At 34.8% G+C, this 21,294-nt stretch overlaps 2 protein-coding genes across 3 annotated transcripts; both read right to left on the minus strand.

The window, feature by feature from the left end:
* Nucleotides 1–7,243: 7,243 nt before the first annotated feature.
* On the minus strand, nucleotides 7,244–9,294 carry LOC122059302 (CASP-like protein 1B2). The gene is made up of 3 exons (XM_042622021.1): nucleotides 9,023–9,294; nucleotides 8,590–8,713; nucleotides 7,244–7,575 (listed from the first exon to the last, which is right to left on the minus strand). Exons 1-3 carry the CDS (start codon nucleotides 9,256–9,258, stop codon nucleotides 7,357–7,359), a joined length of 579 nt encoding a protein of 192 aa, XP_042477955.1. The 5' UTR covers nucleotides 9,259–9,294; the 3' UTR covers nucleotides 7,244–7,356.
* Nucleotides 9,295–12,101: 2,807 nt separating this feature from the next.
* LOC122090909 (protein LSD1-like) lies at nucleotides 12,102–19,959 on the minus strand. 2 transcript variants are annotated; one of them, XM_042660683.1, is made up of 7 exons: nucleotides 19,502–19,959; nucleotides 16,666–16,779; nucleotides 15,965–16,078; nucleotides 15,176–15,288; nucleotides 12,695–12,763; nucleotides 12,527–12,598; nucleotides 12,102–12,405 (listed from the first exon to the last, which is right to left on the minus strand). In XM_042660683.1, exons 2-7 carry the CDS (start codon nucleotides 16,775–16,777, stop codon nucleotides 12,361–12,363), a joined length of 525 nt encoding a protein of 174 aa, XP_042516617.1. In that variant the 5' UTR covers nucleotides 16,778–16,779; nucleotides 19,502–19,959; the 3' UTR covers nucleotides 12,102–12,360. The 2 variants fall into 2 exon arrangements, with proteins under 2 accessions (XP_042516617.1, XP_042516611.1); XM_042660677.1 differs by having other exon boundaries at nucleotides 16,666–16,784.
* Between the last annotated feature and the right edge of the window lie 1,335 nt (nucleotides 19,960–21,294).

Raw genomic sequence — 21,294 nt, forward strand, 5'->3', positions numbered from 1 at the left:
TTTGATTTAACAAAACCTTAATATGTCTTAATTGCTTGGATCTAGCAACTGCAAGAAAGCCATTTAGTCCATATGGCCAATGAAATTTCTTGGAAGGTTACAATTAGGAGCTGTAATGAGTTGGGTTTAACTAAGATTTATGCTTACATGAACATGACCCCACTCTTGAATAAGGCAAGGAATTAGGATATAACTTGCAGAAATTCAACAATAAATATATTAAAAAAAAAAAAAAAAAAAAAAAAGGGGAAAAAAGGACATATGTGCTTAAGATAATATTTAAATATCTTTAATAAAATTCATATTAATTAGCAAGTGGACTGGGGCAGGTGATTGAATTAAATCTAATTCATTTCCATCCCAAGTTAGTGCAGTAAGGTGTTACACAGCGTGATCATGAAGTCAAGTCTTTGTCCATGATTCACTATTCTGAATATCTGATATGTGTGGAGGGTTGATCTATTCAAGTTGATTGTTGAATGGGAAATCCATTTTTTGAAATAGTACTATTTCAACTTGCAATTCACATCTCAACCATATGACTCACCATATATTTAATTTTACTTTTATAATTTTAATTATCTCATAAAAAAATGATTTTTATTGCAAAAAGTTTGGCCATATGCCAAAATAGCTGTCACCAATTTATCAGGAAAAATGGGAAATATATTTGTTCCAATAATTTACTTGTTAAATAAATGCATCAATATATTCAAGCACCAAAATGTCATGTAATAACAGAAATCTGCGCAAAGTTGAGAAACTTCTTAAAAGGTTCAGAAGGAGAAACTAACACTAAAAAAAAAAAGGAGGTGATGTAAGCTGAAACTAGATTTCAGTTTGTCCCTTGGAATCAATAACATGTGCAAAACTGGAACTTAACCTTACAGAGGTAGTGGACATAAGAGATGAAACTTTACAAAGAGACGTACCCATTGGGTTTTTCACTATACTTTGCCTATACATGTATTACTCATAATTTGTTAAATTGAGAACTATGTATATATATTATTATAAATTATGAACGTCATCCTTTTGGCTTGAATTAGAAATTTTCTTAAATTAGAACCTTTAAAAGTGAATTAAATCTGAATCCAGAAGATAAAAGAAAATGACCCAAGATTTTCTAGCACATGTGTGTCCACGATTTTAAATAAAAGAGTGTGTTGCAAGGCATTCTACTTGCCAAAAAGGTCAGATGTAAACCTAGAGGCATAGCCATAGAGCCTTCAAAGCATGACGATCTTCACTAATTTAAAAAAATAAAAAAATATCTAACATATTGACATAAATATGAAAATTAATAATGATTTAGACAAAAATATCTGAAATATTGACATAAATAAGAAAAGAAATAAAGATCTGAAATAATAAATTAATTAAAAATGCGAGTAATCTTTTTAAAATAAATATATATGATGTGATAATGATCCGACTCCTCGCCAGCTACTAGAGAGGTCAATGAGGGTCGAAGCCGTCAGATAAATCCTAACACAAGCCGCGACACATGGCCATGGTCCATCTGACAAATGGGACCCCTGCTGGCTTCTCTAGTCACTAGAGAGGACCTCAACCCTACAACAACAATGATTCAACTCTTTCCCAACTAATGGGATTGATTACATGGATATGTGAGAGGTAAAATAAATGGCTTCTTTTTTTTTTTGGAAAAAGGGAGAAAGTAGAAAGCTATGGAATTTACAGAAATTATAAACTTCTAAACAATCTCAATTTGGTCTAGTTTTGTTGTGTTTTTCAAGCTATTATATGGATTTCTGGACAGATTTTAGAGACCCTAATTGGAGTAACCATTATTAAGTCATGTGGAGAAGTCCTCAACACCAAAAAAAAAATAATAATAATAATGATTTACTCTCCATACTAGTACTATCTTAAATGCATTGGACTTTAAGATGTAATATCCAGATTAACAATAGAAATTGATTTTAGGGTTATAATATTGAAAAGGCACTGCTGGAGACTTCTCCCACTAGATTTCCAAAGATCTAGATTTCTTGGATCTTTGGAAATCTAGTGGATGGTTGCTAATAGAAATGGCAACTTTTTCAATAAATGAGAAGTAATGGTTAATTAGTTTCATGCAGCTTTGTAAATCTAGTGGAGAGTTGTTATTAGGAATGACAACATTTTAAATAAATGACAAGTAATGGTTAATTAGTTTCATGCATCTTCAGAAATCTAGTGGAGAGTTGTTATTGGCAATGGTAATTTTTTCATTATATGACTATTTAATAATTACCAACAGTTTTGAGTTAATTTGGTTGAAATGTTTGATGTGGTATCTTGGTATTCCTCATTTTTTGCTCATATGTATATGAAAAAAGGTGAGAATCTAAAAGTGTCATTTGAAATTGTAAAGAAAACTTAATAGATTTGGATTTCTTAATAGTTATTGTGGAAGAAATTGGTAAACCAAGCTAAGCATTGGATATAAGTGAAACTAGTTACAACATGTTCTCCCCTCGCTCCTCCAATAGTTTGAGTCACATTTCATGGTATGCAATTATTATCATCTACAACTTTGTAGCCTAGATAGATCCCAAGGTTCCATACTGAGATGTCAGGTTTCGAACAAAATAGAGTTTTTCAAGTAACAAAATAAAATACTGAAAAATGTAGGACAATTAAAAGGATGCATGAAAAAATCGTGATATGCCACTACATGAAATGATGAAACTGAATAATCAAAGTTAAGACTAAATTTCAACACATGATCAATCTAAATCATTTTCCAATGATGGCATCTCTATCTCTTGAGGGGCCCACTTCGTCCTGAGATCCTTGCTCTTCTCCTCACAACCAACAATTCAAGTTTAGAATTACAAATAAATTTATGTAATATATATATTCTCCAAAGCCCATGATATTATCTTTCTTCACTTTAATATCAGATCTGGAATAAGAATAAAATCATTGACAACTAATAAGATGCCTAGGCAAATCAGATGAGGAGAACTAGCTCCTACCAAATCTGAGGATGGATATTAGTTTGCATTAATAGGAGGAAGATTCTTGAACGCCAGGATATTTGTAGCTTCTCAATGGCTCAACAAAGTGCTAAAACCAACAATTTGTGTTCAACTAAGATATTCCCCTCACCACTCACGTATAGAACTAATACAACATCTCCATCCATTCCAATTATATTGAAGTATTAGATATATCATGAGCTCCAATGGCCAAATTTGAAATCAACTAAGAATCTTAACAAAATCACAATTAGATAATTGTACCGGGCTCTACACCGAGGCCAGCAAGGAGCTTTACTAGGCCACAAATATTATTACAGTACTATACTACTACAGAGTACTACTACTATGTCAAGAAGGGTGAGGGATAGGACGGCCGAACTCTCGACCTTTCCTGCATGGACTTACTCTAGACCCATCAATCTAATGCCTACCACTGAGCTAGAAGATTATCCCTCAAAACCAGGTAATTGGATCTCCTTGAGTGATTGCCCTTCATCCAAAATTCTGTTGTCTTTCTCCACTGCCTCTCTTTCCAATTAATTTTTATGTGTAGCCATTTTGACATCAAAGTAAGAGTCTCTCAATCCCATGGATGTAGGAACAAAAAACCACATCAAGCATTTTAATAATTTTATGTTTTTCATTCTGTATTGTAATTACTAACAATATTGAGCTAATAGTAAGAAAAAAAATGAGAGATATTCCTTTTGAGGAAGATGTTCCTCCAAATCCTAAACAACTCTCAAAAGAGACTCTTAATTCAAAGCTTCTTTACTCCATGACCATTAGAGTGCCATGCAACATATAAAATTATTCACTAAGTTCTATCAAATATTCTCTCAATATCTTTTCTTATTCCGATAATCTAAAGAATCCTAATTTGGGACACATTGTCACATTCTCATGTAATTAAATGATAAATAGAATCTAATTTATTCTTAGCAACTTAAATAAATCAACTAAATATTTAGATACTAAGTAAATAAATAATTGAACTTTGAAAACTGTTCAAATAATATTTATAAAAATGATTGTGATAATAATAAATTAACAAGAACAGAATAATCCTTGAATAAAGAAAACAAAAAGGAGGTGATGATTATTTGAGCTCTTGTTTTTAAATTGTTCTAGAGGAATCTGTTTGAAAATTTGTGACAAGGGGACCTCACCAACTTCTGATTTTTGATTCAATTTTGGTATGGCAGGTTAAGGGTTTGGTAATGGAACATACCATAATAAATAGAACTTAATTGGCAGGTACTTAAAACTTATTCCTACTCAAAATGACTCTACTACCACTTGTTATTAACTGATAAAAAAAGTATAAACCCTTTACATGAGGGGATAGTCTGGTATTTTTGAATTAAAAATCATTTCTTAATTAAAAAGAGAATAAAGGGAGCAAGAATAGTATAATGTGAAACCACCAACTCCCCTTAAATTATGGCATTACAAGGAATACATAGAAGTCTTTGAGCTTAGCAGCCCCCCATGATGATTAAGTACAAGACCAAGGATTTGATCTAATTAATAATTGGATTTTGTTGATTCTGCTTTGATCACTACCTAATGGATGAATAGTTAAAAAATCCACATGAGCTCACTACAAGATTTGCTGCATTTATTAGAGTCTTACTTCAAATATAACTGTCTTAGGAGAGTCTTAATTAATTCAATTACATTTTTACAATTGAAGAAATAGCTCCAAGGAGGGGAGATAAGGAAATGGTGGGGTCCTAATTAACTCTGGGTTTGGGTCCATAAATTGCCACTTGTCCTATATTCCGTGATAAGGACTTAAACTTTTTTTTAGTTGATGGGTCTCAATCAAGAGATTACAATATCAAAATCTTTGCTTTAATCTGGTTTTTGGGATTTCTTCTCTTTCTTCTCCTTTCCCTTTCAATATTACTTTAATATATATATATATATATATATATATAATTACAAACCAGCTCATAATCTGTGAAGATGTCATACCAAATTAAAACTGGCCAACCCAGCAGCATTTACACCACCACCAATAGTTTGAAAGCACCCCCAACTGATATATATTGGAATATAACTTTGGAGAAAGTTTTCCAACACTAGGTGGGAAGGTTCATCATATCATCCTAGGATTCACATATCTTTGTTGGGTTTTAGTATATATATGTTCCCTAAAATATCCTCCCGATACTTCCTTCACACATCTGAAACCTCCATGATGAATGAATTCTCATTCATCATAATCTGTTCACCATGACTAAAGGGAAAATAATCAAGTCCTATAACTTTCAAAATATTACAATGAGAAAACTAATTCATCCTTTGAGGAAAAGAAAAGAATAAGGTTACCAGCTGATTTTTATCTCTAGTCGATGCACTTGTGTCACGTGGAAGGGTAATGCAGTAAGTCTAACTAATGTGATCACTAGTACATCATGTTTCGAAATTCAAATATAAATTCAATTATATACTTCCCCATGTATTGACAAATAGATAAAGGCCTGGATTTAATACCTGATCTATAACCACAAACTCTATATCCATAAGCACCACCATGAGTGTAGACCAGAGGACAAGGCATGAAATAGAAATGGAAATATTTAGCCTTAGGGCAAAAGGTGTGTACATACACATGGATTCAAAATTTAGGAATTAGCATCACTGGGTGTTAAAATATTGGATAGGATGTTGACCTACATGATGGGTGTAAGATAGGGATGAGTTAATATCTCAACCCAATTCAACTAAGCTTTGTTGTATCTAAGGCTTACTAGAAGTGAAAAAAAAAAATTTTCTTTTTTTGGTGGGGGTGGGGGGGGTTTGTGGGGTTGGGGAGGAGAGGGGGTTTTTAAATTAGATGTGAAGTTTAATAATGTAAAATCAGAATTAAAGGAAAAGGAAAATGAAAATTAAACATTACAAGGCATGTAGCCTCCACATGACTATTATAAATCATTAAATTGTCAATTTTTTTAGACTCAACTAAACATCTACTACACCTCGACATTTGCCTTAAATGAATTTTAAAGTTCTAAAGGCTAATAATAGAGGCTATGGACAAATCTAATTTACTTCATGGTAGAGCTGTTAACGGATGGGTGCTGATCTAGACCTAGATTGGATCATAGCTTATGAATAAGGTATTGATTAGACTCAAATCTTTTTATGATCTGATAACTAAACAAATCAAACATAGCTTCTTATGAGCAGCGGTACTACCCTATTCTACTGATAATCCCTGCAGTCCCACTTTTGGTTCCAAGGGAAAAAAATCAAAAAGTGCTTTGGTCATTGAATTGAAAACCTTAAAAAAAAAAAAAAAAAATACCCTTGTGCTGAAAGTGACATCCTGAGCTACCTTGGAACTCATAATATCTAGAGGGAACTAATAAAATATAATAGTTTTTAATTCTTTAAGATTATTTTATTTTTTGGTGCCATTTGTCATTTTGTCTTTATCAAAAAAAGTGTATTTCATCTGATGATATTGTTTTGAAAAAGAAAAATCAGACCAATAATAAGATATTGCATGATAGGGCCAGATCAGATTCAAATTTGGATCACCATGTGAATGAACCATCAAATTATCAGATAAGATTGGATTCCTAATGGGATTTAGAACATATGAGCGATGATTCGATTCAAATTTGATCCATCTACTTCACAGTTCAAAGCTTTTCTTGATGGTCTTTTTTTACACTATGAAATTCACTTTTAAATAAGTATTGTCCGTTCCTAACATATACATATTAGGATAGTTTGAATGACACCTAGCTCTACATATGTATTTCGAATTTGTCACATTCTTTTTTTGTCTTATTATCTACAATTTTTAAAGCCAACAGTAAGTAAGAAAATTTTAAAATATTTTAAAAATAATTTAACATAATATCATTATCACATGTTGACAAAATTTACCCGTTGAAAGAATAAGTATGTCACATTAAGGAGAGAAAAAAAAAATAATGACAGGATATATATAGAGATAAGTTCAAGGCAACCAGTCAATCCATATCGTGTAATAGAGAACTCTTTTGAATCTTTCAACCCATTTTGCAAGGCTGCATGCCTGCCACCATTCATATAACTGACGTGGTCATTGATACAGACCATTCTTTCCGCTGATGGTATTGTCGAAGATAGAGGTTTCAAGTCATTTGTTTGGCTATATCCGTTTTGATATTCCCTAAATATTAATTCTATATACCTCTTTATTTTTCCATGAATACAATTATTCTTATTGTTTTATATATATCCTTCTTTTCATTTTCTTACCTTCCAAACATATCCATAGAGTTATTGGTTTAGGATGATCAAATTACAAAGCAAGAACACAAATTACAGGTTTAATATAGAAGTCTGTTGATCCAGTGCATCATGGGACTATCAGCTCATTTGTATGTTTTTTGAAAAGGGTAACTATTGACAACATGTGGAGGAACATCAAGAAGCCAAGCCCAATGAAGGATATGATGAGGGTCCCACCACCATGGTCACAGATCTCGCACCATCTGTCATGTGAATTTCCTTTCGTCCCTAACTCAGCCATAGCAGTTGCAGCACCAAGTCCAGTAGACACTAGACCCACTTTTCCCTAATGAAACAGTGAACAAATCTTGTTATTTCAGAAATTTCTTGTGGACCCTTTGCTCAAGAAATGTTGATCCATGATTGTTCATTTTAAACTGTATCGCTTGATCGAATGGCTGGCATTGAGTAATCAATGCAAGTTCAAGTGTCTAATCTAACCAATGGAGGATAAGCACGCGTGCCTCCATGCTCATACAATTTAGTCATGGCCCAACAAAGCTTGGGCTTAACTAAGGCTTCAACTTCAAGCCCAAAACAAAGCACACTTGGAACTAGGGCTGGGTTTAGGTTGTAGGCTGTAGTTCAGTGTAATTTCCATTGCAAATCATAATCCCTACTATAACTACACTTTTCATGATACATTACAAGATTTTCCATTTGGATAAACATTGGATACATGAGGAACCCTCTTGGATAAAGATTGGATACATGAGGAACCCTCTTGGTTAACCATATGTCAAATTTAATGGTCCATCATCTATGATTCTATATGGTATTACGTCTATTTCTTCAACAGCCTAAATGTTTCACATATAATTAACTTTTTCAAATAATTTTCAATTTATATTGATTAAAATCATGATTTTAAAATTCAAATCGAATTGATATCAATCGAGATTGATCCTTAAAATCATGATTTTAAAATTCAAATCGAATTGATATCAATTGAGATTGATCCTAAGTCTTTAGCTGTCCGATACTAATTCTAATCAATATCAATTGAGACGGATCCCAAATTTTATAGCTTGGGTGGGTGTGGTGTGTTTGGGGAGTCTTTGACGAAAAGTCTTGATTTTTTTTTTTTTTTTGATGGCACACCCACTTTGGAATATATGCACAATCCACCTGGTGGTTGAAATGTAATTGAATTTACCCAAAAATAAAGTTGAAGTGTAATTAGGAGGGTCTCCTTTACTGTGCCTAGCTGGCCGGGTAGCTCTAGGGTTAAAAATTTCCACTTGAAATGTCCAATCTTTCTTTAAAAAATTGGGTAAAAAAGGTTGAAGCTTTTTATTACCATGTCCAAGAGTGTGATTATCGAAGGCCAAAAACCCTTGAAGTCAAATATATAAGCAACTAAGTCAGCCATCAAGGTGGCAAAATGATGGATACTGGCTATGCCATTGACTATCACAAAGAACCTGCATCACATTACCAATGTTAGTCACTTCTAGTGATAAACTTATCTGGGTTCTGTCCCAAACCATCTTTCATGAAGAATGCATTAGAAAACTGAGAAATAAGGGTCTGTCTGGTTTGCCAATCCAATCAAATTCAGATGGTTCAGTGCAGTTCACAATGTCATGAAAATGTAAATGTGAGCTCAAAACCTGGGCCATTTTTTGTAGGCCAAGGCTTCGAAGTTCAACCTTAGCCCAAGACCAAGCCACCAGTCGGTGGAGTGTTTTTTATGGGGTCAGAGAAAGTTTAGTTTTAGAGAAAAAGCTTACACATAAGCTGGGGTGTGCTGAAATCTGGCCTTGAGAGCAGCAGTAACTTCAGTAGTCTCAATAGTAGCAACCACAATAGTTTTGGTCTCCTTTGTAAGTATTATCAAGAGTGTAGTAGAAACAATGGCAAACAATGCAAGAAACCTCAGCAACAAAAGGATCCAACCTTGTCTCTTAGTTTCTGGCCCTGCAGGGTAAGACCCAAGTGGTTTTTGATCACCAGCTTCATGTGCCATGGGATTGAGAGAAAGAATGAAATGAGGAAGGGAAGAGATAGAACTTCTGAAGAAAGGGCTATGCTTATAAAGCTAGAAAAAGAAAGAGATGGTCATTTTATTTGTCCTGAATTGGTTCAAACAAGCGAAGTTGCTTCATCCATTTTTCCTAAGAGTAGTATTGTATCGTTCATGTTTCTTTTGAGGGGTTGGGAAATTCTCAAACACCCTTGGAGATGAAGTGTAAGCAAGCTTGATACCCTATCCACCTTATTGACTAATTTCAAAGTGGGCATCACTCAAACCAGTTTAAACCACCTAAATTCATGTGAAAACATCCTCTATCGCAATCACAAGTGCGGTAATGTGACGAGTATCGGATGATCGAGACGACATCGGGACATCAATTATTCTTCTGCGAAACCCAAAAAAACCACCCAAAGCTGGACCCGGTAAGAAATTCATTCAACCAAGGCGAGTGCAGGTAATATTTTTTTAGCCAAACGATGGATAGATTCTATTGAATGGTTGGTGGGAGTATTGGGTAGAAGAGGTTGTGAATTTTGCCTTTCGAACTTAACTCAGTGTAATTAATCTATTCCTGAATTTATTTATTTTTCAACAGCTTTTCAACATTTCCTACACCCCTCCGTTTTTTTTTTCTCTTTTTAAAAAAGCGGTATCAAGACCTTCGGCCTCACTAGTCTTGTGGATCTATACTGACTCCACAATTGACTTTCACTGAAAGCAATGAAGAGTACTAAATATCCCCATGTAAGTGGGGTAAGAAGAGTCGAACTCAAAACCACATGCTTCATGAGGCCAAGATCCCTTGCCAACTCAGCTATTGCTTAGGAATTCACACTTCCTAATATTTCATATCAGAGATCTCTAAAATTTCATTTGGGGCATCTTACTAAAACCCTTCAACGAACCCTTTGATATGTTTAAAATGTCTATCAAGTCAATATTTGAAGTCCTTCAAATCATCACTCACTTTTCAACTGAGGACTGATGATTTAGTAAGTTTTTTTTTTTTTTTTTTTTTTTTTTTTTTTTTTTTTTTTTTGATAGGTAACTTGTATGTATTATGAAGAAAGAAAAAACATAAAAAACAGAGAAAGGCAACCCTACAACTTTCTTTGGGCAGATCAAAGAAAGGAGGAGACGTCCCTAAATCAAACAGGACAAACCCTATAGCACAATTCTTGAAATATAGAAAGAAAAGCATTTTTTTTTTTTTTGGCAAGGTTTAGCAATTGGGAAAAGATGCTATAAAAAATTTAAGTAACTCAATCTTGAGATCGAAGAAAATACGGGGCACTTTTCATGCGATGACTTTTCCGCAGAAAGCTTCTCACTACTGGATGGGTCATGTTTTTAAAGACTGCAGCACCACCGTCATCATTTGATTCTGACGCTTCCTCTGAAGAATCCAAATATGTATCCTTTATATTATCAACTTGATGGGTCGCCTCCATATTATGACTCAACTCAACTTGTGGAGTTAGCACAGTTGGCTTGGAAGGGACACAGTACTCCGCCTCAAGAAGCGAGGTCCCGTGATCAAACCTTCGCCATTGCACCTAACTTCTTGGGGCCACCGCACGAAAGTTTCCATCTCGGACTGACCCGATCTTGTGTAAGCGGTATCACAGTGACCCCAGAGACTAGTCAGGTCAAAGATCCGGACACCCTAGGTATCAAAAAAGCCACCTCCTCACAATGCTTCAACGAAATAACGGAATTTTCAAGGTGCTCAGCTCCCTTGATTGATTTAGCAAGTTGAGTGTTAAATAGATAAAAATCCCCCACCACTTGAGATACGTACCATATTTGGTATTACAACTCACTCCGTATTGCGCATTCTTCTCAGTTCTTCCACGGTCTGATCCCAATGTTTTCATGCAATTTTAAAAGATATTAATGACAATTAAATGGAAAACTGAGATTTTTCAAAATTTGATCCATGATTAGATATTGACTTGTCAACTAATCAAATTAAGGCACTAACCAAACTGCCACATGGAAATAATGGTAGGATGAAGATATGGGTTTCGGGTTGTGGTGTGATTAAACCCACTGCCATCAATAGCTAATCTAACTAATCAGATCGCCATAGAGTTCAATCCAGCACTCCCAACTGATCATAATGTTAGACAATGGTCGTTTAATACATTAAGGCTGTGCTTAGTATGCATTCTTAAAATAGATTCCGACTCTAAAATGCATCTTAAAACCAGTTCTTTTTATATTCTCTTGCTTCCAAATGTGCCATAGGTGCAGAATCTTATTCCAAGAATAAATCCCAAACACAGTTAAGTAACCAGCCACTGCATTTAAATAAAACACCCTGGCCCTATTTACCACAGCAGTATCTGGAATCATGGCTCAACCTGATTGATAACAGGGTAGTTTCTTGCAGCCAGAATAGGAATTGTTGGGTTTGCATCAATCTGTGCCATAACCAGAGCAGTAAATAGGTCACAAGCTCACAGTTCACCATTCAAGTAAAGCTTAACTACCTAATTGAGAGTTTTGAGTCAAACATATTAGTGTTTGCCCATCTCAGATTATGTCCAAACCCAGCATTGGAAGAGAACCAAGCTCGCAGTACACTCTCTTCTCTAACCCAACGATGACCATCAACAATACAATCTTAACAATAATTACATTCAGCGGTAAAAGCAATTTAACCAACCCCTTCACAACACCACACCCCCCCCCCCCAAAAAAAAAAAAAAAAACCACACGCGAGTCCCTTTGATTAATCCAATTTGGAAAGAAATTTGAGCTACAGGAAAATCCTAGTGTTAGCACACAGTAGCAAGACTCAACCCATCATTGTGATTTTGATACAAAACTTAGGGAAAAAATAAAATAATGTTTTAAGTATATATTAACATAGTCAGATATGAATTTTTTACAAAACACAGTTTCAACAAAGGTCACAGGTCAGATGGACAATAACACTCATTCCTCTGCATTTTTTACATATATCACTGACAGTATTCAATTTTTCTATGAAGACAACATTTGAAAAGTTTCTTGACATCGAGCTCCAGCATCTTGAACGTCACATGAATTGGTACTTACAGTTGGAATTTGGCCACCAGAATCCAATTATTTATTTTTATCAGTGGTGACTCCAACGACAACATTGCTCACCTGCAACATTAAGATTTTGATCATCGATTTCTTGGTTTTAAATATAAAAATATCAGTGACATTTTGAAATTTTCAAATTAAACATCTAAATTAAAGTAGTCAGGCAAATGGAGAAGATTACCAGATTCCCACTTTCATCCATGGACATAGGATTCTCAACAACAACAGTATGGCCATGAGAATGTGGCATTAACTGAAGCATACACAAACAATTCACTTAGCCCTTAGATATGACAAAAACAAGCTCCACTTCTGAAAAGCTAAAATACAGTGTGGTTCAAGAACTCACTGTTGAAGTCGAGGGCATGCTGGCCCCATTCGGTCTCTGCACAGGGATTGGCACTCTCATGCTACCCGTCTGTGATCATTAAAACAGCTCAAAATACAACAAATACTAAAATAGAATTGATAGTACCAACAAAGCAATGTATGCAAGAGGAACAAGTTCCCTAAATTGGTAATTCGAGATAAATCAAAGACCACCTAAACAAGGCATATAAGATCATTGTATTGGACTAACTGAAAGATTGATGACAGTGACCAGAAAGGAGGTGAAAATATGCATGGTTGCATGACATGACTAAACCATCTATCTTCCACGCCTCTCATGGGGAACCACTCATTTATTTGTTTATTTGCGAGTGGGTTAGAAGGGGGGAAATGATTCAACAAACAGTAATATTTCTTGAGCTTGATTAGTTTCCAGAAAGGCCTTACTATTCAGAGGATCCAAATCATAGTTTATTACTCCTAACCCAACATAGTGGGAAGCCCCATTCAAACCGATCACAAAACCCAGCTTGGCCATACATTGACCAAGCAATAAGCAAAAATCCAAGATCTATTGATGTGACCTGGCCATGTTTCTACAACTCAGTGGACCATTAAAATGCTTACAATGGCCAAAACATATTGAAAATTCATAGCTGTAATGCATCAAGTATGGTATAAATCATAAACGTATTATATATTTATTATTTTATTATCGTAAACCATCTATTTCATATCTGTACATATATAAACTTTAGTACATAATAAAACACCTTTAATACATCTTTGTTTATCTCCTTGAAAAAAAAAATTATATTGATACATCCAGCCCGCACCCAGACCCCAATATAATATGGGGTTGAAGCCCTGTCTAGATTTTTTCTTTTGGATATTGTGATCCAAATTGATAAACATCCACCGAAGAAGTGAAATGCAGAGCTTCTATGAGGGACTAAGTTAATGGGCTTGTCATTAACCCTACAATTTCTACCCTGCAGGTTAGAGCAAAAAGATTCTACTAATTATCCTTAACCACAGGTTCTTTGACTTAGCAGCTTGATCTACATCACTAAACCATGGGTAAAAATAAGCATAAGGGACTTCCCTTATTCTTTAGCTATTAGATAGTGGAATCCACATAAGCATAGGCTACCTTAGCTAAGTATGGTTATGGGATCTCCCATTTCCACTCTTTAACTCTTATCTTTATTTAATTCCACATCAAACTTAAATCGAAGGCATGTTATGACTTAAAGTTTGACCATGTTTTGAGTTAATTCCCTTCAATAGTTCAGTTTCCTAGTTAGTTTAGATTATCTTATTAGTTAAGGATTGGGTTAAGCCTTTCTTTTTCAGTGTTTAGTCTATTTTTGAGTCTTATATAAGCTTGTACAGGGGCCTAGCATTATGCACGAATTTTGATGAACGAATAGGCTTTTGCTGACTCCTTTACCAGTGGTGAAGAATCTCTTGTGTTTAATCAAGAAACCACTTGTGTCTGATCAAGGAGATTGACATTTGATCCAATCAAACCACCTCGCGGTGTGAAGCCCGGGTATTATATTTTGTTGTTCTTATTATTCCATCATCTTCTTCATCCATTAACAAGTAAGTTCAGATCTTGAATTTTTCTACAAACTCTTGTTCTACCTAGAATTTACATGTTACATGTGTTTTGAGATTTAAGAAATCCGACCATTAGAATCCTTCCAAATCAAAATTGAATATTATATCTATCTAAAATAGAACTCGATTTCAATTTTGGCAAGATTGACCTGCCGATCTGGAACTGTTTTCCAATTCTTCCCCTGTTTCTACTTAAGCTAATGTTTATACCCTGATACACTGATTCGGGTTCTGATTTTTTTATCTAATTTAACTACTAATACCTGATTCATATGTAGAATTGATTTGTAGTTCAAGTCCTAATTTTTATCACAATTTCAGTCCCTGAAATTACTGTTTTGCCCTTTCCTAGATCTGCTAGGAATTCTCTATATATGCCGATCTGACTATTGAATTAATCTCATATTTTCAGCAAGTGTTCTAACCCTCTATTACTGAACTCAATATGATTTTTAGACAATTATGATCATCTGATTTGCTTCTATTAATTATTCTTCAAATCTGGATTTAATTCTCTTTGAAAAGATCTTGTTTGGCTACTGTTTTGATCATTCAAATTCAGTACTACAATACATCGAAGCCATAGACATTGAACCCATGACAACAGATTTAGGATGCAAACATGGTCAGGCAATACAAAATGAACTTGCCCATATCGATGTCACATGGATTGTTTAGCTGTTTAATGTTAATCTTACTGTTCATCTCAAAGTAGTACAGTCCAAATAATCAAGGGAATTGGATAAACCCTACAGTATAAAATGTATCGATTTGAACAGCTTATACTGTCAACATTATTCTAATACATTTATTACATGAAATGATGAAGATTATTGGAAACTAAAATCCGAATAACACAATCAGATGAACTCACCCCAATGTTTGTAACATATTGACAGACTGCACATTTGACTGACAGAGCTCCACATGGATACATGAGCAATGTATGGCACTGGCCGCAGTTCACATGGGCAACATTGCTAGATGCTTCAGAGATAACCAGAGATTAATATTCAGACTGAAAAAGTCAATCACGAAAGAGAGAGAGAGAGAGAGAGAGAGAGTGAGTGAGAGAACTGCATCTATTTTTATTTTCCTTGTGTGAGTCTGTATGAGAGAGCGAGAGAGAGAGAGAACTTTGAATTTATATTCATGTTGGGCAAAAAGAATTGAAATGACATTAAGAAACAATGGTATAAATAATATGAATGAATGGAGTGGAAAAATCCATGCCCATATGCTTTGGTACGAAGAACAAACCTCCAAAAGTGTAGAACCCATCATAGGAAGATATCACCATAACAAAAACTAATGAAACAGGAGGATCCTAACAGTCCAATCCTTTGATGGTAAAATAAGAAATAAAAGGGTGCAAGCAAAGGAATTTACAGTAATGTCCAACCCATATCATGTTTCATATACAAAACATTGATAGTGGGATATTCAATCAGAAATGAGCCTTGAACCCATATACACTTGCCATTGCGGGTGCAGGATGACCATTATCCCTGTACCCCGTTAATGACAAATATCCCTCTTAACTCCAATTTTGAATAATAACTACAACACAAGAAGTTCAGAGAAGCCCTGGAATCCCTAGATTAACCACTAATCATAGGCATTGACCTTCCATATGCTTCTCAAAAAATTGACAAATTTATACCTGGTCTTGCAGGATTAACTGTGTGGCAGCATGAGCATCTCACACTTGATGCCCCACGAGTATACATCAACAATGTCCTGCAACCTCCACATACCAGCTGAGCCATTTCCATCCCTGCATGGCATGTGTTATGGAACCAAAAACTATTCTCAATTTGTTCCTTTAAGATCCCAACAAAAATTTTAAATTCCATTTAAACCATAAAATTGTTCCCAAATTAAGATTTTAAATATCTACTATGACAGTTAATAGTTCAGCAATGAAAATACCAGCAACTTCAATGTAAATAAAAGATCAATAGCAGAAATAAGTGCAATCTAGATATAAATTTGATATATGTGTTTCTGCTGGCACACTTCTCCCTTCATTGAACCAAAAGTAGAAAAATAGAACCCAAAGATGACATCATTATCTTTTAATTAAATGCAAGCAATATTTGAGTTATTAACTGACCCACGATTTTGCGACTTAATCAAACTGAACTTTCCTGACTAAAATATGTCAAATGCTAACACCAACCTCTAATCAATAATTTCTTCTATTCTACCACATACAATTTTTTATCTAACCATTGGAAATTATTTTTAAGAAAAGGCAAATGAACAAAGATATACAAGTAAATGCTTTTTATTTTTTCTTTCATTTTTATCAAGTTTTCTTTTTCTTTTTCACATAAAAGAAATGAATGGGAAGAACAGTACCTGGAGGTGGGACAGGGGTAACTGTACTGCATATTGCACAACGGACATTCGTAGCTCCTCTCGGAAAAAGAAGAAGGTTCCTACACCCGTTACAAACAAGCTGACTCTGCATACCTAACCTGCCAACAAGTTAATCAGTAATTTCATAGCAATAATGAATTTCCCAACCCAAAACACATGAATCTATCTTAAATTTTTTGTACTATTTCCCAGGTCTTCAATAATAGATTTCACAACAGCTGCAAAATCTTTCGGAATCATGGGAGTGTATTGTACTCCAGAACATTCCCATGATATACCAATCTGGATTGGCAATCAAGACATTCCAAGACCCAAGGAAAACTATTACTAAAACAATGCACAGATCCCGACCCACTCCCATCCCAGAATGGACCATTTTCTTAGAAGACCAGTAAAGCTCCAGTAAAATGCAATTTGGAAGTCCATGATACTCATCCGAGAGACACCATTTGTGTTAATGAATTTAGATAACTGGATAAGACAAGTGCACTAAAACCATACTCTTTATAGTCATTATGAATGGGATTCCTCAACCTTACAAGGTACAGGACATAGCATATGCCTAGAGTATTGAAGCAGCATATAGAGAAGCTCATGTATCACAAAAGGTTACTCAAGCTTAGAGGGCAAAGAAACTTATATTCAGACACACCTTGGCAAGCACAGGCATCAATAGATGTCTTACCTCGTATGTCATGCATGTCAATTGAAGTACGGATATGGCTTTATTCATAACAAAAGGTATCGTGAAAGAACAATATAACAAAAACATATAAGAGAGGATCAAGCAAGTCAAGAAATTAGATCCGTTTCAACGCTGAGAAAAATAGATCTTTGACCATCTTCTGTGCGATGACTTGTCCAACCTCAAGAAGAAATAAACTAAAGGATTGGATTTTCAGAGAGCGTGAAGCAAGGATCAAAATTGCCAATGTATAGTATTGCATGTTCTGAAAGAATATTTACTTCACAGGGAGTCTTTTAGGGTTGGAGGTTTTATTAGATTTAGACAGCTAACTTAGCAATAGAATAATAAGGAAGTGCACTGAAATATACTTCTATTATCTGGTAAGCATTACGCACAAAAATTAATTTATGGACTACATCATAGAAAAGCACACCAATACATGAATCTGGTCACCATCCCTGCAGAATCAACTTTACCAAGATAAACTTTAATGTTTCATGGTTTGGCAATCTTGGTCAAGCAGCACCAAGAAGTTCGTTCAGGAACAGCTCAGGCTCCATAAATTGTGTTCCTCAGGTCCAAGTAGAGTGGATGGTGGAGGGCCAGTTAGAGAAGAAGAGAAATCTGAGATAGTCTTAGAGTTTCAGGGGGAAAGGAGGATACTCCCTATCACACATTCACTCAGAGATTTAATTCAATTATTGTCTATTCCATTCTAAATTTCAATGTTGGGTACAAGAAAATACACAATGGAAAATAAACAAGAACCGTAATTAGACTCTAGGACTGAAATTAACTTGTAAACCAACTCTAATACTAAATAGAGTTCAAACTAAAATAACTAGCTTATTACCTACCCCAGAAAATAAAAGACTTAAAAAACTTAACTACTTCCATCCATTGTTGGTCCAAAAACACGGGTTGGGCTGGTTCCATCTGGGTTTGGGTTTCCAAAGTTGATCATATTTTTCCAACCAACCAAGTGCTACTGCTTCAGTGGCAGATTCAATCTTCATTGACCTAAGGCATAGATCTTTGCATAAGGACAAAGCTCTCAGCTAGCAGAATGTCACTTTGGAGTCTGAGTTGCAGTCTTGGAAACCAATCAACGTTGAGGCCCAAGTCCAAAGGAACTAAAGTTAATCAAGTGAAGTTTCTAGTCATGCAAGGCAGAACTAAACTGTTTTTATTTAATTTAAGTGGGAGTTTGTAGTCTGATCGTGTAATTTGAGGTCTGATAACTTAGTAATAGGAACTGATTTGAGGTTTTGTGGTATTGACTAATGGAAAAATGTGTGTTGTGCGACATTCTTTCAATGAAGTGTATAGCTGAAATGCATGAAGCTTATATGCAGAAGAAATTTATTAACCAACTCCTTGTTACCTTTAGTTGTATTTGTCCGACATAACCATCAAATGAAAACATTTTTTTATTAAAAATACCAACTGCTTCAAAATTAGAAAGCAAAATGATGAGATTATGTGATGTGAGACAATTTCTACACCAAATGCAGGAAAAACGTTTGAAATATATTGTTCTGATGAATTACATGGGAAGGTATTATTCATTTCCGTACCCTATTCAGTTATATTACTTAGTATAGTCTAATACATTAACCACTAATGAAGATGTGAACGAAATTCTGAGCATCTATCCAATGGGATTTACAAGGTGGCCGCTTCCCCAGACGCAAGAAATCATTTTTTTTTTTTTTTTCATTCGATTCATTGCTCCACCCAGCACTCTTTTCTAGTTTTCAATGTTAACCAAACTGGTTCTGAACAAAAAGGATAAAAAAAATCCACATGCTAACGAATCAGCTTCCTGTAAACAACCTCCAAGACTTCTCTATGTTCTTCCACAATCGAAACTCTAATTAGTTCAGATGTAACAATTAATCACACCAGTTTTCGTTCAAGTCACTAATTTCATTACAAAGACGAAGAAATTGAACTATAAACAGAACAAGAGACACCAAACGATCAGAAAATTTAGCCCTTTTCACACAAAACTTAGCTACAATATAAATTCCCTCGAGTTGTAAAAGACCCATATCTCAATCACGGAGCAAAGCCAATATATAGTCTCGGATTGTGAAAAAAATAAGCAAAATCTATAGAGCTTACCTCGATAGACCCGGAAAAATCTACTGAAAGACGACCGAAATCCCCCGAACAATGTCCGGATTTTGGAGAATCCGATGGAATCCCTAACGATATCTCAAGATTTTGTCGAGACCCAATCTTAAAAATTCGAGTTCAAGCAATAAAGTCTCTTATGTCTTTGCTCAGAGTCAATAGCAAACCTTACGCCACAGGGAAATGAAGCTTTGTGGAAAGGAGAAGAAGAAAGATCAGGAAAAATCTTGCGACCTTCTAGCTGGAAATTCCAGATCGAATGTTCAAAGTAAGACTTCACACGCGGCTTAGAATTTTTAGACGGAACGTAATCTTCTTGACCTTATAAATTCTTACTATATTATTAGTACTATTTAATGCCAATTGATGTTCTTATCAGTTGTGCTTCCGCCGAGCAGAAAATTGCTTCTTTGTTTGCTTCTCAAGCTCGATTGGGTTTGATCCGTATCTATCAATTTAAGGTTACTATCATTTACATCATTATATATTTTAAGGAATTGATTGTGTGTATTTTTTTTTTTAAATTAATATTTTTTAATCAAATATGTTATTTCTCAAAATTATTCCAAGTATTTTTTTTTTTTTAAGCAAAATGAAACGTCTCATACATGTTCTGTTCCAAATGTATTAAAAAAGAAAAAAACACAAAAACATTTTTTTGCCTTTTAACTGTTGCCATACATTTGTTGGTTACTTGTCGATAAAATTTTTTGGAGGGAGTAAAATACTAGTACATAATTGGGCTCAATGTAATTGGGTTAAATCGAGCTTAAACGGGTTAATTGACTAATTTGACTATAAATAGACATCAAATAAGCACTAATGAATTATATTCGGGTAAAATAGGTTTAAACAAGCTAATCATGCTATAAATAGACCATTATCTGTCAAATCATAATATTTTGTGGGTCTTGGTCGAGTGAGCATTAGGCCACTCACTACCTTGCACTGGGAATGCCCGATTATTGATCGATCGAGCTGATCTCGAGCTTCAACAAGTCAGTCTTACTTGTGAAGGCTAACTATTGACACCCTTATATGAGCAAACGGCATAGAGGAGTGCATCAACGAGGTATAGCAAAACGGTATTGAACATTGGAGGGCAACGGGTTATCTCATGTGAGAATGATAGAGATAGACACAGGATGCCCTACCCCTGTACCTCAGAGGATTTTTTCCTATAAATAAATTACAATTTTAGTAAGATCAGTTTCCATTTACTCAACAATGAAGAGAGGGACCCCTTAGGCCATCACATTTGGCCCTTCAATTGCATTGAGAATGAGTAGTTTAAACTATGTATGATAGAGGGCTGGTGTTTAACGATGAAATTTTATTTTTTATTTTTATAAAAGTTTAATGATGAAACTCATTATCCAAGTTGCACCCTAAGATTTTTCATAAAGTAAAAATACAATTTTAGTTCGGAACAAATGTCATAGGATATATTCTTTAGGAAAAAAAAAACCAGAATTTTTTACCAGAATTTTTTACCAATTACAGATTTAAAAAAGGAGAAAGAATAGTGTCCATCTTCACTCCCCAAACTTAGATATGACCATGGGTTTCAAAAGGATAGGGGCACCTTTTCATAGTCCCTTGAAACCGAGGACTATGTTTGGGCATGGGGATGAGGACGGGCAATGATCTTTCTCTAAAAAAATAGAGAGAGAATTTCAATCCCTAAAAGGCAACATGAACTCTGCTCCAACATGGGGCCAATGGAAGAGTGTGCACATAAGCTCAACAACGGTAAGATTTCCATCTTTCATTGGGTGGGA

The sequence above is a fragment of the Macadamia integrifolia genome, chromosome 2 (genome assembly GCF_013358625.1).
Source record: "Macadamia integrifolia cultivar HAES 741 chromosome 2, SCU_Mint_v3, whole genome shotgun sequence".
Classification (NCBI taxonomy): domain Eukaryota; kingdom Viridiplantae; phylum Streptophyta; class Magnoliopsida; order Proteales; family Proteaceae; genus Macadamia; species Macadamia integrifolia.